The 15,006-nt window shown below is 46.4% G+C and overlaps 1 protein-coding gene across 12 annotated transcripts in view; it reads right to left on the minus strand.

Moving 5' to 3' along the window:
• The window catches only part of LOC105485271 (ATPase phospholipid transporting 11A), a 183,284-nt gene that overhangs the window by 65,865 nt on the left and 102,413 nt on the right, over positions 1 to 15,006 (minus strand). For all 12 annotated transcript variants that reach the window (XM_011747541.3, XM_011747542.3, XM_011747540.3 and 9 more), the window contains exons 3-4: positions 4,505 to 4,594; positions 3,269 to 3,349 (exon numbers count right to left, since the gene is read on the minus strand). In XM_011747541.3, the coding sequence (XP_011745843.1) occupies positions 3,269 to 3,349; positions 4,505 to 4,594 (171 nt within the window). The remainder of the gene's footprint in view (positions 1 to 3,268; positions 3,350 to 4,504; positions 4,595 to 15,006) is intronic.

A 15,006-nucleotide genomic window follows, 5' to 3' on the forward strand; every position in this document is an offset into this window, starting at 1 on the left:
AGCCTGTGCCACGGGCTCGCTGCACGTACGCTGAGACACACAACCATGCAGGATGGCAGCAGGAAGCCTACGCCATGGGCCCGCTGCACGTATGTTGAGAGAGCCTGTGGGGCAGGAGGCTCACTGGGGGCCTCCTCCCTCTGGGCCACGTGGCGGCATCAGTGGCCCTGTGACCGGAGTCTTTTCCAAAGGGAACATTAACAAGGAACCCAAAACCTCCAGCTTCTGGAGAATTAAGAAGCCTGGGACGCATGGATGTCCAAACATGCGGAGCTTTCTCCAGCCGTGACCACTACTGTGACACTGTGGCATCTGATTGCTTTTCAGAGATTCCTCCCAAATCGCTGAAATACTCTTTCTGGGGAAACTGAAGAACAGTCTTCCTGGAAGGTGGCAGTGGGTAGATGATTCCTGGGTTCATTAAACACACTTATTTAGCACCAACTGCATGCTCAGTAAGTGCCAGGCACCAGAGTCCCACAGACAAAAGACCTTGTCCCCAGCGCTGCTGCTCTCAGGATCGGTGGGGAAGAAACAGAAGTAACTGCAAGCTCAGTGCAGGGGAGAGACACCCAGCACCCCCGAGAAGCCCAGTGCCCAGGCTGCGGAAAGACGCCAAAGAGGAGGTTGCCCAGGAAAGCCCAGCAGTGAGGGAGCCCCCAGGTGCTGGCACTGCCCACTGGTCAGCCTGGCTGGAACCGGAGGGACATGTGAAGGCCCAAGCATGTGACTGGCTGATTGGAGGGGCCCTGCACACAGCAGGGGAGGCTGGGTGCCACAGGGAAAGGCTGCTCTAGCAGGACCTGGGCGATGGCAGTGGCAGAGCCAGGTGCAGTGAGATGCCCGTCAGTGCCCAGGTGAGACACCGGGGAGATGGTGTGAAAAGAGAGGTGGGAACCCAAGAGAAAATCAGGGAGGCCTCTGTGAGTGCAGGGGGCTTTCCAAGGCAAGCGAGGAGGGGCCGGGAGCATGGGGACCCCAGCACAAACGTCCCTGCTGGAGCCAGCGTGTGGGGAGGCCGTTTGGGAAAGTCGCGGCTGCGGACAGAGCTGCCGTTCCCGAGGAAGAGGGACGAGGAGGTCAGTAGTGGGGGAAGGCCGAGGGGGCGGGGACACTCTGGCGCACACAGGTCCAGACCAGCAGTGGGGGAAGCGAGGCCGTCCCCAGAGTGAAGGCTGGGTAGCAAGACACGCGGGAGAGGAAGAGACCCCTCCGGCCAGGGGCAGGGGGTGCTGGTGATGGGGCCCAGACCTGCAGCTCTGTTCATTCACCACCTTGCCCTGACCCCTCTTAACACCCGCAACAACACCCGCCCACTGCCCTGGGATGGGAGGGGACACAGCAGGGAAGGGACACAGCCAGGCTGATGAGAGGGGACACGGCCAGGGAGGGGACACAGCCAGGGAGGGGACGCAGCCGGGCCGAGGACACCGCATGTTGTCTGGGGCCATGGTCTGCACAGTGTAGACAAGCGGCCTCTGCATCCATGGGGGCTCAGGCTCCCTGGCTGCTGCCTCTCTGGCCCAGATGCGTCTTCAGAGCCACCCTCCCTACTCCGCGCTCTCCTCTCCTCTCCTCTCCTCTCCTCTCCTTCAGGACGCTCCTGGAGTCCTCAGGAGTTTCCCGCTCAGTGGGGTCCCCGGAGGGATGGAATCTTTAACAAACGCAGAGCAGAGGACGCTGAAGAACAGCGCTGGGCCTGCCTCCCGGGCCGGGCTGGAAAGGACATAGCCGCAGAGCCTCAGCCCTTTCTCTCTGCTCCCCTCGAGGGGCTCAGCGGTCTCCTTCCCGTCTGCAGCCTCTGCTCCTACCACACAGATGTGTCACAGACAGCATGGGACGCCCTCACATAATCTCCAAGATGGGTTCCTGGAAACTGCGACTTTAGGCCCAAGGACACACAGCAGGTCCCCGAGTAACATCGTTTCCTTCAGCACCATTTCCTTGTGAAGTCAATGAGAAAACCTGTCCTCTTGCTTAAAGTCGAAGTTTGCAAGAGCCACCGACACGGAGTGAGGCCTTATCCCAGGTAGGGGCTAAACTGCCTGAGTCGCGGGCAGTGAGTCCTTGGGAAACGTGAGTTTCCCTCACGTTGTTTTCCAGGCAGTGCAGTTCATCTTGGCTACTGTGCTGTGTCCTGCCCCGCCTCGCAGAGGAGCCGCCCATTTCCTTATGGGAGACCCTGGGCTTCCCGAGTCCTTTGCTAACCAATGACAGCCACCATGAACATCCCAGTCCACGTACCCTGGTAGGCACGGCCGGCTCTGGCCTAGTGAAGACACACAGGCCCCATGTACTGACTACACAGCTGCATGCTTATCATCTGCACCGGCCCCTGTGTGTCCACATCTCTGCCTGTGTCAGATGTTGCCACCTGCTGTGCTTGGTGGCTCCGCCACACTCCTGCCGGGTGCCCGTGGTGCCTGCCTCGCCACGCCCTCTCCAGACTTGCACATCTGAAAGCCGATCTGGTGGGTGTGAAACACAAATGTGCTCAGCAGCATGATTCAGAGCAGCTAAAACGCAGAAACACCCCAAATGTCCATCTACAGAGGAAGCCATACACACACTGCGGGGTGTGCGCGGCGGACCGTGACTCATTCATCAGATGGAACGAAGCGCTGACGCCTGCTCAGATGCGGAGAAACCTTGAAAACATCGTGCTAAGTGAAAAAGCGAGTCACAAAACACCGCACATGAGCCATGAGCATGAAATGTTTAGAATGGGCAACTCTACGGTGACAGAAACGTGTCTCTGCCAGGGACGGGGAGGAGAAAATGGGGAGTGACTGAACATGTGTACGGGGAATCTGCGGGTGATAAAATGGATACACGGAGAGTAAAACTGAGATGTATTCTTCTCCATGTTAGTCACTGGCTTTATTTACCAGGGCTATGAAGGAAAAACAAACCAACAAGAACCACCCCATTTGCCGGAGTCCATAAACAGCATGTTCTCAGGTGGTCAAGACAGTCAAGGATGCGGAAAGGTTAAGTGACTCATCTGAATCAGATCATCCCTGGGTGATCTGGGATGTGAAAACCATAGATTTCTTCTCAAATTCACATGGCGACAGAATAGCAACGAAATGACATAACATCTCTTACTGTGCTACAAGTATCAACACAGTTATAAAAATGAATTTCTACAACTTGGTTGACTTTTCCATGAACTAGCTGAAACGAACCAATTACCTGGCTTCGAATGAAAGGCAATTCACATGGCAAAGATGGCGACTTGCTTGCGTTTCGTCTGTAAAATGCTTACCTGTTTGATAGCCGTGACAGTAATGACGAAGAAGAGTGGAAGTCCACTTGTCACTGGACTTGTGGGTGTATCAATAATCAACTGCAGAAAGACAGAATTGTAAAATCATCTTCAAAAATGCAAATGACTGACTTTAGGCAGGTTAGTTCGCCCTGAGCCAGCACTTCCCATTCGCTTTGACTTATTTAAACCCTTTGCTGGCACCTGACTCTGCCCACCATGGGAGATAGCAACTCAATCATCCTATTTCACTGACTGTTAAAATGAGGGCACCTTTTTTAAATTAAGGAACATGCTCAAGGAAACCACGGGGAGTGGCCGACACAGTCTGAAGTCGGGGCACGCCTTGTGTTAATTCATCCCTTGGCTTCAGTGTCACATTTTAATTACATGATTTGAATAATGTTGGAAAATTTTTAAAAGTCCTTCAATAGTATTTTGTAGGATTTAGAAAAATTAGAGGGTTGTTCTTAAAACACACCTGGCACATTGCTCCCTAACTCATACCCTGAGACATTTTTTCCCTCCTTTTTTCTTTAAACTCTCTTTTCATGTGTACTGTCTTTGGATTTTCTTTTTCTTTTCTTTTTTTTTTTTTTTTTTGAGACAGAGTCTCACTCCGTCTCCAGGCTGGAATGTAGAGGTACGATCTCGGCTCACTGCAACCTCCCACTCCTAGGTCCAAGCGATTCTCCTGCCTCAGTCTCCCGAAGAGCTGGGACTACAGGCGCACGCCACCACGCCCAGCTAATTTTTGTATTTTTAGTAGAGATGGGGTTTCGCCATGTTGGTCAGGATGGTCCCTATCTCTTGACCTTGTGATCCTCCCTGAGTGCTGGGATTACAGGCGTGAGCCACTGCACCTGGCCTGGATTTTCTTTAGAACATCCACACACATTTATGAAGAGTAAAGTAAGTGGAACAATGCATAGCTTGGCTGTGAACTTGTCCAAAAGATAACAAAGCTCTGACTTCCCCTCTGGTACTAGAAGGAAAGGGGCAGGAAAGGCAGTCACCAACTTAAACCCAAAGTGGCGTTGTGTGTGCTAATTTAGCTTGTGTGGATCTCACAGAACCAACACGTTTCGTCCTTCCTTAAGAAAATAAATAAATGAATCGTAGGTGAGGGGCACCACGCCCTTGCGCTTTCATTAGCCGTGTGGCAGTTACCTGAGAATAAAATGTCACTTATTTAGATTTATATTTGATGAGATGGAAAACAATGACCAGCCTTACCTGCACCAGAAATATGATAAGGAAATAAAAGTTGGCTACTCTTCTGAATTGTTCAAATAAATTCTTGGGTATAAAGTTCCAAAATGTGTACTGCATAAAAGAAAAACAAACATCCATCATTTAGATCAGATTTTACTCTCATAGTGTTACTCTAGGCATAGTAAGTAGCACTGGATTTTACAGTACAAAATGTTTAGCTTTAAATATAAAACTAGTAATTCATAATTTAGAGTGTTTGTTGACAGCTAAGACGGCTGAAACAAAGTGTATACTCTGAAACACGTATGTAAATTACCGAACTCCAGAGAATTCAATATAAAACGCAAGGTAGCTCAACAACAGTTTGATTATTGAGATGTCTTTTATAAAATGTAAACCTGTGATCATTAACTCAACACATTAGCATTTTACTTCAGTAATTTCTGCATGATCTCTGCTCTGAGTGACAGCATGACGGGTGATGACAGCGAGCTGAATGGAAGCCTTCACTCAGCTCCAGGTGGCTTCTGAGGCAGAGGTGTTTCTTGTCCACAGCCCAGGCACAAGGGCTTTGAGGCCTCAGGGGGAAGGAGGGCAGGGAGGGGATGTCGGGGGAGTGAAGTGAAGGAGGGAAGGAGGGGAACGAGGGAAGGAGGGGAAGAAAGGAGGAAAAAGAGGGTAAGGAGGGTAAGGAGGGCAGGGAGGGAAGGGAGGGGAAGGAGGGAAGGAGGAGAAAGAGGAGAAGGAAGGAGGAAAAGGAAGGAGGAAAAGGAGGGGAAGAAAGGAAGAAAAGGAGGGGAAGGAGAGGAAGGAGGGGAAGGAAGAAGGAAAAGGAAGGTAAGGAGGGCAGGGAGGGGAGGGAAGGTAAGGAGGGCAGGGAGGGGAGGGAGGGGAAGGAGGGAAAGAGGGGAAAGAGGAGAAGGAAGGAGGAAAAGGAAGGAGGAAAAGGAGGGGAAGAAAGGAGGAAAAGGAGGGGAAGGAGAGGAAGGAGAGGAAGGAGGGGGAATGCCCAGTCACCACAGCCTCTCCTCTCCACACTTCTCATTTTGCCTCTGTAGCAGTTTCATTCAACTTCTGTGTTGAAAACAACGTCCCAGATGTCACAAACCTTCACTGAGTTTGGAAATAGTTTCTAAAATTTCATCTGACATGTTTTTACGCCATAATGAAGACAGTCTACCGAAACCTGGGGGAAGTCTCCCAGCCTGCGCTGCGGCCTCTGCCGTCTGTGTCTCTTCAAAGGTGCTTACTTCAAAACCCCACTCCCAGGTGGGTTCTGGCTCCGGGAAGCCAGAAGTAGTTGTCAAATTCTCACACCAAGAACTTCTTGAGTTCCAGGCTCATGAACATAAGTTATTTGCAATTCAATGTAACAACTAAAGCCTGGTATGGTCCTAAACTAACCAACATATTCTGAATTTGCTGTTTACAAATATTTCAGAGGAAATCCACGTGTGTCTTTTAAAACTTCTCTGCCTCAAGTTTCCAGTGGCTTAGAGAGTATATAAGGAATTTCCATTTTCTACCCTAATTCACATTTACAAAGTGATTTTTTCTTTTTTTTTTTTTTGTTTTGAGACGGAGTCTCACTCTGTCACCCGGGCTGGAGTGCAGTGGCCGGATCTCAGCTCACTGCAAGCTCCGCCTCCCGGGTTTGCGCCATTCTCCTGCCTCAGCCTCCCGAGTAGCTGGGACTACAGGCGCCCGCCACCTCGCCCAGCTAGTTTTTTGTATTTTTTAGTAGAGACGGGGTTTCACCGTGTTAGCCAGGATGGTCTCGATCTCCTGACCTCGTGATCCGCCCGTCTCGGCCTCCCAAAGTGCTGGGATTACAGGCTTGAGCCACTGCGTCCGGCCGTGATTTTATCTTTCATAACAAAGTTCCTTAATGAGGGTAAAAACCGAGTAGTGGTTCCCCCAAGTTCATGACAACTACAGCCGTATTTTCAGTTCCTTTCTCAGGTTGACTGTAATGAAAAGGGCAAGGGGTGCTCCAGGAGAGTTTCTAGTGTTTTAAAAAAGAAACTAACTTTCCAGGTCCTCCCTAGCTCATCCCGCCCTACCCATCCAAACACCCTTATTTTCCATGTGTTGCTTGGTACCAGGCTTTTATCAGATATGTGTTTTGCAAATCTCTTCTCCCAGTCAGTGGCTCACATTTTAATTCTCTTAACTGTATTTTGCAAAGGATAAGTTTTTAATCTTCATGAAGTCCAACTTACCAATTTTCCTTTCATGAAGAGTGTTTCTGGTGTTATGTCCAAAAATTTGTTGCCAAACCCAAGGTCACCTCGACTTTCTCCTACATTTCTATGAGTTTCATTGTTATACATTTTACATTTAGGTCTATGATTCATTTTGAGTTAATTTTCTTGAACTGTGTGTATGATCACCGTCTATAGTCACAGTTGCTGGGTTTTTTTTTTTTTTTTTTGCATGTCATTTTTCTAGAACTATCTGTTGAAAAGAAATAGTGCTTTTCTGTCTGCCCTGAATTGCCTTTGCTCCTTTGTCAAAGATGGGTTGACTCTCTGGGTGGACGGGTTGACTCTCTGGGTGGATGGGTTGACTATCTGGGTGGACGGGTTGACTATCTGGGTGGATTTACTAGGTAGGTCAACTCCCAGGCTCTCTATGATGTTTCATTGATCTATTTGTCTATTCTTACAGCAACACCACACTGTCTGGATTACTACAGTTTTACAGTAAGTCCTAAAGTTGGCTAGTGTCAGTTCTCCAACTTGGTTCTTCAATACTGCGAGGCTATTCTGGGTCTTTTGCCTTTCCACATAGATGTAGAATCAGTTTGTTGGTAGCTACAAAGTAACTTGCTGGGAATTTGATTAGGATTGTATTGAATCTACAGGTCAAAGTGGGAAGAACTGACATCTAAAAAACATGGAGTTTTCTCCTCCATGAAGATGGAACATCTCTCCATTGACTTAAATCTTCTTTGATTTCACTACAGTTTTGTCGTTTTCCTTACCTAGACCTTGTACGTATCCTGTTAGATTTACACCTATGTAATTTGGCGGGTGGGGGGATAAATGTAAATAGTGTTGAGTTTTAAATTTCAAATTCCAACTATTCATTGCTGGCGTATAGGAAAGTGATTAATTTTTGAATCCTGCAACCATGCTATAATCGCTTCTAACATCCAGAAGTTTTCTTGTTATTGTTGGTTCTCTGGGATTTTCTGCATGGGCAATCATATCACTTGTGAACAAAGATAGTCTTATTCCTTCTTTCCCAATCTGTACGCCTTTTATTCCCATTTCTACTCTTACTGTATTAGCTACGATTTCCAGTACAATGCTGAATAGGAACAGTGATGAGGGATTCCTTGCCATTTTTCCAGTCTAGGGTGAAATCATCTAGTTTTTCACCATTAAGTATGATGTTAGCTACAGGACATTTTGTAGATGCTCTTTACGAAGCTGAGGAAATTCCCCTCTGTTCTTAGTTTGCTGCAATATGTGAGTGGGTACTGAACTTTGTCAAATTATTTTACCGCACCTATTGAAAAAATCATGTAAGTTTTCTTTTTTAGCCTGTAAATATTATGGGCTATATTAGTCGATTCTCAAATGTTGGATTAGCCTTGCATACCTAGGATAAACCCACTTGGTCATGAGGAGGAAAGAGAGAGAGACCCTCTCATAGTGTTTCATATTGTTTTATACTCAGTACCTGTTTTAAGAAAAAAACAAGGAAGGAAAACCAAAGACAGGCAGCCCGGCGCTAGGCCTTTGGGCCTGCCTGGCCTAAACCCAGTAGTTAAAAATCAACTCATAACTTAGAAACCGATGTTATTCATAGATTCCAGACATTGTATAGAAGAACACTGTGAAACTCCCTGCCCTGTTCTGTTTCACTCTGACCACCGGTGCATGCAGCCCCTGTCACGTACCCCCTGCTTGTTCAAATCAATCATGAGCCTTTCATGTGAAATCTTTAGTGTTATGAGCCCTTAAAAGGGACAGAAGCTGCGCGCGGTGGCTCAAGCCTGCAATCCCAGCACTTTGGGAAGCCGAGATGGGCAGATCACGAGGTCAGGAGATCGAGACCATCTTGGCTAACACAGTGAAACCCCGTCTCTACTAAAAAATATAAAAACTAGCCGGGCGAGGTGGCGGGCGCCTGTAGTCCCAGTTACTCGGGAGGCTGAGGCAAGAGAATGAGGTAAACCCAGGAGGCGGAGCTTGCAGTGAGCTGAGATCCAGCCACTGCACTCCAGCCTGGGCGACAGAGCGAGACTCTGTCCCCCCAAAAAAAGGGACAGAAATTGTGCACTCGGGGAGCTCGGATTTTAAGGCAGTAGATCGCCGATGCTCCCAGCTGAATAAAGCCCTTCCTTCTACAACTCCGTGTCTGAGAGGTTGTGTCTGTGGCTTGTCCTGCTACAAGGGTGTATAGTTCTTTTTATACATTGTTGAATTCGATTTGCTAATATTTTATTGAGAATCGCTGCTTCTATGTTCATGAGAAATATTGGTCTGTGATATCGTCTTTCTGGTAATATCTTCTTCTGGTTTTGGTTTTAGGGTAACGCTGGCCTCATAGAATGAATTAGAAAGTATTCCTTCTGCTTCTATTACCTGGAAGAGATTGTAGAAAATTGATTTTTTCCCCCCCGAAATGTTTGATAGAATTCACCAGTGAAAATATCTCAGCCTTGTGCTTTCCGTTTTGGAAGATTATTAATTATTGATTCCATTTCTTTAATTGATGTAGGCCCACCCAGATGATCTTTCTCCTTGTTTGAGTTTTGGTAGACAGTGTTTTTCAAGAAACTGGTCAATTTTACCTAAGTTATCAAGTTTATGGGTGTAGGGCTGTTCATAATATTCCTTTTAATCTTTTTATTAGCTATGCCACCTGTAGTGATGCCCCTTTTTTATTTCTGATGTTTGGAATTTGTGTCTCTCTTCTTTTTCCCTTGTTTAGCCTGGCTAAAGGTTTATCGATTTTATTGATTTTTTTTCAAAGAACCAGCTTTTGATGTTTTTTTCTGATTTCCTGTTTTCAATTTAATTTCTGTTCTAATGTTTATCAGTTTAAGTTTCCTAATGTTGAAGCTTGTTGATTTTGGATCTTTCTTCTTTTCTAATCTGTGTAGTCAATACTATAAATTTCCCTCTAAGCACTGTTTTTCCTGCACCCCACAAGATTTAGTAAGTTGTATTTTAATTTTTGTTTAGCTTAAAATATTTTTATGCCTCTTGACACTTCTTTGATTCATGTGTTATTTAGTAGTGTTTTGTTTAATCTCCAAATACTTTGGGATTTTCCAGTTAACTTTGTGATTTATTTATTTCTAGTTTAATTCTACTGTGGTCTGCCAGTGTCTTGATTTTGGACTTCCCAGACTCTAGAACTGTGGGGAAATCAATGTCTCTTCTGTATAAATTACCTAGTCTGTGGTATTCTGTTGTAACAGCACAAAAAACTCACACTTTAATGCTCTGTTCTTTTCCTAAGTAGACCTGAATTTCTGACCTATATAATTTTCCTTCTTTCTGAAGAACTTCTTTTAACATTTCTTGCAAGGGAGGTCTACTGGCAATGAATTTCCTCAATTTTTGTTTGTCTGAAAAAGTCTTTATTTCTCCTTCATGTATGAAGGATAATTTTGTGAGATACAGAATTCTGGGTTGGTGGCTTTTTCTTTCAACACTTTAAATATTTTACATTATTCTTTTCTTCCTTAGATGGGTTCTAGAAGAAAGTCTGATGTAATTCTTACCCTTGTTTCTCAGCAGGTAAAATGTTCTTTTCCTCTGGCTTCTTCGAAGATTTTTTCTGAGTCTAATTTTCTGTAATTTAAATGTGATATGTCTAGGTGTACCCTTTTTAAAAAATTTATTCTGCTTTTGTATTTATCTCTGAACTTCCTTTATCTGTAGTTTGGCATCTGTAATTTTGGAAACGTCTCGGCCACTTTTACTGAAGATAACTTCTCTCTTCTTTTGTTTTTTTCATTACGCACATATGTTTTAACTTTTTTTTTTTTTTTTTTTTTTTTGAGATGGAGTTTTCACTCTTGCTGCCTAGGGTGGAGTGCAGTGGTGCAATCTTGTCTCACTGCAACCTCTGCCTCCTGGGTTCAAGAGATACTTGTGCCTCAGTCTCCCAAGTAGCTGGGATTACAGGCGCCTGCCACCACACCTGGCTAATTTTTTAAATTTTTTAAAATTTTTTGTATTTTCAGTAAAGACGGGTTTTCACCATGTTGGCCAAGCTTGTCTCAAACTCCTGACCTCAGGTGATCTGCCCACCTTAGCCTCCCAAAGTGCTGGGATTACAGGCGTGAGCCACCGTGCCTGGCCTGCTTCACCTTTTGTAATTGTCCACAGTTCTGTTCTGTTTCTTCATTCTTTTTTCCTCTTTGCTCTTCAGTTTGGAAAGTTTCTGCAGCCATGTCTCAAGGTCACAGGTCCTTTGCACAACACGTCAGTCTCTCTGCAGCCTGCATTATAAATCCCCGACGTGGCTAACCCAGGGGGACAATTCTGTGGGCATGTCTCAAGCTCACAGGTGCTCTGACACCACGTCGATCTCTGTACAGTCATAAATCCCCGACATGGCTAGGGCAGGTGTATGACTCTACGGACACGTCTCAAGGTCACGGGTCCTTTGACACCGCGTCAATCTCCGTACAGTGTGTATTATAAATCCCCGAAGTAGGCCAGGTGTATGAGTTTCTTATGCTACTATAACAAATTCCACTTTGTGACTTAAAACAATGCAAATGTATCATCGTACTGTTCTGGAGGTCAGAGGTTTGCAATGGGTTTCACTGGGTTAAAACTGAAGTATCAGCAGGGCTGGTTCCTTCCTGGAGGCTCCAGGGAGAAACCTTTCTTGCCTTTTCCCGGTTCCTGCAGAGGATGCCTGAGTCCCTTGGTCCCCTTCAACCTCTGAAGCCAGCTGTGGCTCGGACGGTCTCTGTTCTGCCTCCCTCTTCCACTGACGAGCGCCTCTGTGATTACTTTTGGCCCGCGTGAGTAGTTCTATAATCACTTCCCTATTTTAGTGTCAGCTGTTTGGCCATCGGGATTCCCTGGCCACAGACACTGACACAGGCAGAGGTTGTGGGGACCAGGATGTGGACCTCCGTGGGAGGCCATCCTTCTGCTGCCACACTCGGTTTTCTTCATGTGAATGCAACAAATCGAGAACCAAGAGGCAAGAGCTCTGGACGGAAAAGTAGCCACACAAACTGAGACAGAGTAGAGAACACACGGCTGGCTCTTCATTCCTTTTGCTTCTCATTCAGAAAAAAAGCAAAAAAACCTCCAGATTGCTAATAAAAGTATAGGGACTTTCTTCCTTTACAAATTGAGAATTTGCTAACCTCACCTCAAGATAATTTAGGTACTCTACGAAATTCTGGAAATATTTACTCTTTAGCATACTACGAAACACACAGACTTCAGAGTCAGTGTCAGTCCCCACCTTCGATCCTGGCCCTGCCATTTAAAAACCATGTAAACTTCAGCAAATTATTTAATGATTCTGAACTCTAGTTTTCTTATCTATACAACTTGGCAAACATTATACATGTGATCAGTCTTTTTAAATATTTGAGAAAGATATACTTTCTCTCAAATGGGCCATAATGAAAAAGTCAGTTACTGCCCATTAACTTTTAAAGGGACACATTAAAGAAATAGCTTAGCCCACCCATGTGAGGCCAGTCTTACTTTCCAGCACGCAAACCAACAAAACTTATTATAATTAAACATTTCCACAAATTTCTATAATACATTACTCAGTAACAAAGTCACATTAATGAAAAAATAGTCTACTTAAAATTCCATCTTTCATTTACTGAAGTACTTTCAGGTGAAAAGTTCACGCTGTCCAGGATCCCTTCCAAAGGACCCTTGGAACTCAAGTGACGGTGCAGGTGAGACAGGCTGGCCACAGGCTGGGAACCGTGGCAGTGGAGATGAGCCACAGAGATTCACAATGCTCCTCTCTACGGTTTTGAAAGTTCCCGTGTTATACGAGGAAGCTTTGGTCATATTTATCAGATAAAATATGATCTGTAATCCTTCCAAACATGCAGATCAACTTCCACCAGGCCTGGAAGGCTGTGCAAACTCATGGTCTTGCCATAATTTTTTTTTGTTTTTGAGATGAAGTCTCACTCTGTCACCCAGGCTGGAGTGCAGTGGCGCCACCTCGGCTCACTGCAACCTCCACCTCCCAGCTTCAAGGGATTCCTGTGCCTCAGCCTCCCGAGTAGCTGGGATTATAGGTGTGCCCCACGATGCCCGGCTAATTTTTGTATTTTTAGTAGAGACAGGATTTCACCATGTTGCCCAGGCTGATCTTGAACTCCTGACTTCAGGTGATCCACCTGCCTCAGCCTCCCAAAGTACTGCAATTACAGGCATGAGCCACCGTGCCTGGCCTGGACTTGCCATATTTGAATGTTACTGTACAGCTTTGGAATTTGAAACCACCTGCATGATTACTTTATTCTTTTCTTTTCTTGAGACAGGGTCTTAATCTGACTGTCACCCAGGCTGAAGTGTGTTGACACAATCTCAGCTCACTGCAACCTCTGCCTCCCAGGTTCAAGTGATTCTCCTGCCTCAACCTCCCGAGTAGCTGAGACTACAGGTGCCCGCCACCACGGCCAGATAATTTTTGTATTTTTTGGTAGAGACAGGGCTTCACCATGTTGGCCAGGCTGGTCTAGAACTCCTGACCTTGTGTTCAACCCACCTCGGCCTCCCAAAGTCCTGGGATTACAGGTGTGAGCCACTGCGCCTGGCCTTAATTGCTTTATTCTTATCTGGCACTGAGGGCTGCAGCCGAGCCCCATGACGCTGTGTAATCTCTGCGTTTCACAGAGTAAGTTATTACTGCTGACCATTACTATTGTCAAAAGAAGGGTTATTAATTCCTGGTGACGTCTAACAAGAAAAGTGAAATCCCAATGAACTCATTTAAATGGTCATAACTACACTGATATAGCAGTATCATCTGGATAAAATAAACTAAAATGAGCATTTTATTCCACACATTAGAGTGAGAAAGCTGACAAGGGTGGTCAGTTATCCTTTGCTCATCATTGCTGAATTGTAAAAATACAAATATTTGCCTGGGAACACAATGTAATGTAACGCTGGGCCCTTCAACTGTGATACAATCAGTGGATGTCCTCAATCCCGGGAACTCCTGGCATGAAAAAGCCACAGCACAAAACCAAGTGGTTTTCCTCCTACAGGAAATCTGGGAAAACTGAGTGGCCCTCGGCACCTCTCTTCACCTCCAAAGACGCCATGCATTTTGCTGAATGACACGGGACAGTCATTCTTTTCATTTCTCACTTGTACGACAGACACCACAGCCAGAGTCCACAGCTGCCCTGGCTCTGATTCTGGCCCTGAGCTGGAACGTCTCACTCGTGTCTGAGCCTCACGCTTCTGCCTGCCTCCTGTCCCTTGGGAAGTCAGTCTCTGGTTTTGTGTTACTCACCAGCAGTGTTGTATGCAGACAGGGAAGAGCATGGCCTCACCTGGCCTGCCTCTGGCCTCTGGCCACGAGACAAACCCGGGCACTGTCCTCTGCCAGCAGCCCGGGCGCCTGCAGGAACCCCCGAAAGCTGTCTGAAGCCTCAGCTAGTGTTTACCTGAACACGGCCCCAGCACCGCAGGGCCCACCTGACAGTCCTGAAAATGACGGGGACACCGAACACCCATCTGCTTGGGACAACAAGCCACCCGCATGGAAATGAGGTCACTCTTTCGTTTGGGAGGCAGGGACGCAAAACACAGAAAATTATGCCAGGACGGTGGATTACTGATGCTGGAAATTCATGAGCATCCAGAGGGGCTGTTAAGAAAAGTGCCCCTGGACAGGCACGGCGGCTCATGCCTGTAAACCCAGCACTTCAGGAGGCCAAGGCGGGCAAATCACCTGAGGTCAGGAGTTCAAGATCAGCCTGGCCAACAATGGCAAAACCCCATCTCTGCTAAAAATATAAAAATCAGCTGGGTGTGGTGGCAGGCGCCTGTAGTTCCAGCTACTCGGGAGGCTGAGGCAGGAGAATCACTTGAACCGGGAGGTGGAGGTTGCAGTGAGCCAGGATCATGGCACTGTACTCCAGCCTGGGCACAGAGAGAGACTCTGTCTCAAAACAAAAACAAAAACAAAACAAAACAAAACAAGAAAAGAAAACAAAAGAAAAGGGTCCCAGGCTCTGCAGAAAGAAGTCCAAGCCCAGTGCCAGACTACAGGGGTTACGGACTAGTCTATCCTCTTCGGTGGCCTCAGACACACGACTGAGCTCTAAGCCTCAGCTTCTTCATGAATATGTCAGGAATAATCAGTATTGGGGGTTCACAGGGTTGTTTAGAAGTTACACGATATAATAAAACACGGAAATCATTTATACAAATATAAGTCATGAAAACATTGGCTATACCTACGAATTGCAGAGGGAATTTTTCCTCCCCAGTTACCAGAAGGGGATTCAGCTTTCTTGAAGGCATGGAGGGACAGCA

The sequence above is a fragment of the Macaca nemestrina genome, chromosome 16 (assembly GCF_043159975.1).
Source record: "Macaca nemestrina isolate mMacNem1 chromosome 16, mMacNem.hap1, whole genome shotgun sequence".
In the NCBI taxonomy this organism is placed as follows: domain Eukaryota; kingdom Metazoa; phylum Chordata; class Mammalia; order Primates; family Cercopithecidae; genus Macaca; species Macaca nemestrina.